This window comes from Beta vulgaris, chromosome 6, assembly GCF_026745355.1.
Source record: "Beta vulgaris subsp. vulgaris cultivar EL10 chromosome 6, EL10.2, whole genome shotgun sequence".
Taxonomy (NCBI): domain Eukaryota; kingdom Viridiplantae; phylum Streptophyta; class Magnoliopsida; order Caryophyllales; family Amaranthaceae; genus Beta; species Beta vulgaris.
In genome coordinates this window covers 33,038,592-33,041,363 of record NC_079207.1, presented here as the reverse complement: position 1 = coordinate 33,041,363, position 2,772 = coordinate 33,038,592, and the positions used below count along the sequence as shown (strand labels likewise).

The following is a 2,772-nucleotide window of genomic DNA, read 5'->3' as shown; positions in this document are numbered from 1 at the left end:
ATTAGGATCTCCTTTATTCCCTCAACTTGTCAAGGTTTCTTGTTATCTCATTTTAAAAATAAAAACGTACACTCATACAAGTGATAACTAAAAGTGAGCTACTACGATAAATAATTGTATTTTCCAATTTAACCATTTTCCGAAGCGCCATTAATAACTACCCAGCGGCCCGGCCAGCGCTTGAAAATTATTTATGGCTTCATATTGGCAATGTCCTTTGCAGTCCACAAAGCTGGTAAAAGAGTATCTAATTTCATTTATAGACACGCTCGTGGGCATGCACAAGAAATGGCTATACATAGAAAATTACTAAATAGGAGTATCATTTTTCCTCTTTCTATGCTTGGCAGTAGTACCATTACAAAATAATGAACCAAAACTAAACAAATCTACACTAACTTTAGATATGTATGAAGATGGAAGATTTAACACTGGACTTATCCTTAAATTGTTATTACAATGATTACCATATCCATAACCTCTACAGTTATGCTTCACCTTTCCTTTTGGAATTGATTTGCTATTCTCAACAAATTGATTTTGTTGCTGTTTGAGACAGTATTGCTTCTTCAGCTTGTTTCCATTACCAACTAGTGCAGAACCTGTTGAATTACTCCGCCTAAACGTCTCCAAATCCGATTTCGCCAAATAATGATCACTAGTTGAATGGCTCCTCCTCAAGATCTTTGATGACCCAGGTAAAACATTGTTAGAAACATTACAAGTAATATTCTCAGAATTTAGGCTGTTATTTCTGGTGAATTTCCTAAGTAACTTTGAATGGTAACTATTATTGGGCTTCCCTTCCTCCACTATTTTTTCTAAAAACTTGCCTGTTGATCCACTCCTAGATAATATTTTCCAAGACCCAATTAACCCTTTTCTCTGATCTCTATCACAGTTGAGACTATTACTTCTCCTAAATTTCCAAAATGATTTAGCAGCAGTTGCATTGTTTGAGTCTTCGTCTTCGTCTTCCTCTTCTATGCTATCTTCTAAGAACTCTTTCAAGCTCTTTTTTCTTACTTCTGTTAATGTCGCAGCCAGAGGATCCAAACAGGGCGTTACTGCCTTTTCTTGTAATACTTCATTATTCTTGATTTCTTCCTTTTGTATGGAAGTGGGCAAGATTTTACCACCGGAAAAAAGCTCATCTGCTGATGATGATGGGAATGTAATGCTTGTATCGACATTGAAAGCGAATTCGAATGCCGAATCGACAAGTGAGAGATCCAAGAAGTCGTTGATTGGATTGATACTAGATTCAATATCTTCTAGATCTCGAGAAAATGAAAGTCTAGGACTAATCATACCTACAAAATTTTCAGAGTAAACATCGACCGCCATTGTTGAAAACTAAGAAATATGGAGAAAAAGAGGGAGAATGTGATGGTGATAATTGAGGGAGAACAATTATGAGCTTGAGTAGATGCTATGATTGGAGCTGTGCATTTTGAAGCATTGGAGGGAATATTAAGGTTGTGAGAGAGTGAAAACAATCACTATCAAGAAAAAGACAAAGGAAAAAAGAAACTACTAATTATTAATGGTTAACAACTCAATTTTTTTTTATCTCATTTCAGTCCCATTCAATTATGACAAGAAAAATTGGAGGATTAACCGAAATAAATGAGTCTAATATGTGGTTTAATGATTGATTAGGGATCTCTTACGACATTAGGTAAAATTGCACCATCAAATTATATTTGTCATGGGTTAAAGTAAATAGGTATAGGATTGGTTGCACCGAAAGGCTAGAAAAGAGAGGGAGTTTGGCGAGTGAAAATCTTTTTGTTACTTTCTGCTTTTAGAAAGAAGATGCTGGGGAAAGCCAGGAATTCACGGTTTCATGTCTTGAATATTACGAAACAAAGCTATATATGGCCGTCAAAAAAACGATGATTGAGGCCGCTTTTCAGGGTTAAACTTTAAAGGCTAAAAATTGGTGGCAATATGTTTTTGCTACGGTCAAATTAAGTTGCTCGCTTTGCTACTTTTGTCCTCCTCTCCTCAGATTCTTTCACTGCATTTCCTGGTGTAGATTGGTTTCAAATGCTTATGCGAGTAAGACGTTGTCGTTTTGAACTCCAAGACCACAAGTTGCTGTAAATATTATTTTAGTTTAAGTGCTTGTTTGTTTCAAGGTGTGAAATGAAAAGGGAATGACATGTAATAGAGAAGACGAATGGTAATAAAAAAATACGTTTTTTTCACCATATATCCCTTACAAATTTTCTTTTGCACCGCATACCCTTTCAACTTTCCAAATTTAACATATACCCTTCACTTTTCGAAAAATAAATCAACTTGCCCTTTTGACTAACGGGGTTAAACTTCCGTTAGTCATCAACCCCTAATCTCTCCTTAAATCCTAATTAATTATCCTAAATCTAACTAATAAAAAAACCTAACCCTAAAACCCCATTAGCCCACTACCCCATCCCCAGCCCACTACCCCATCCCCAACCCACAACCCACCCTAACCCTAACCAGCACCAACACCAACACCTGACCCGCCACCACCTGATCGGATTTTCGCACCAACCATCTGACCCATCACCACCTGATCGGATTTTCGCACCCACCACCTGACCGGATTTTCGCACTCACCACCCCACCGGATTTTCGGACCCCCCCTTCCGCCATCCTCTACCACGCAACCCCCCCTTCCGCCATCCCCTACCACTCAGCACCCCTCCCCCCCCTCCCTTTCCTCGCATCTCTCTTTCCTCACAGTTCCCCCTCCCCCCTTCCGCCACCCGCAGCACAGCT

The 2,772-nt window shown here is 38.7% G+C and overlaps 1 protein-coding gene across 1 annotated transcript; it reads right to left on the bottom strand.

Moving 5' to 3' along the window:
* Positions 1-233: 233 nt before the first annotated feature.
* LOC104896445 (uncharacterized) lies at positions 234-1,754 on the bottom strand. Its single transcript, XM_010683194.4, has one exon. The coding sequence runs from the start codon at positions 1,345-1,347 to the stop codon at positions 310-312; it is 1,038 nt and encodes a 345-aa protein (XP_010681496.2). The 5' UTR covers positions 1,348-1,754; the 3' UTR covers positions 234-309.
* Between the last annotated feature and the right edge of the window lie 1,018 nt (positions 1,755-2,772).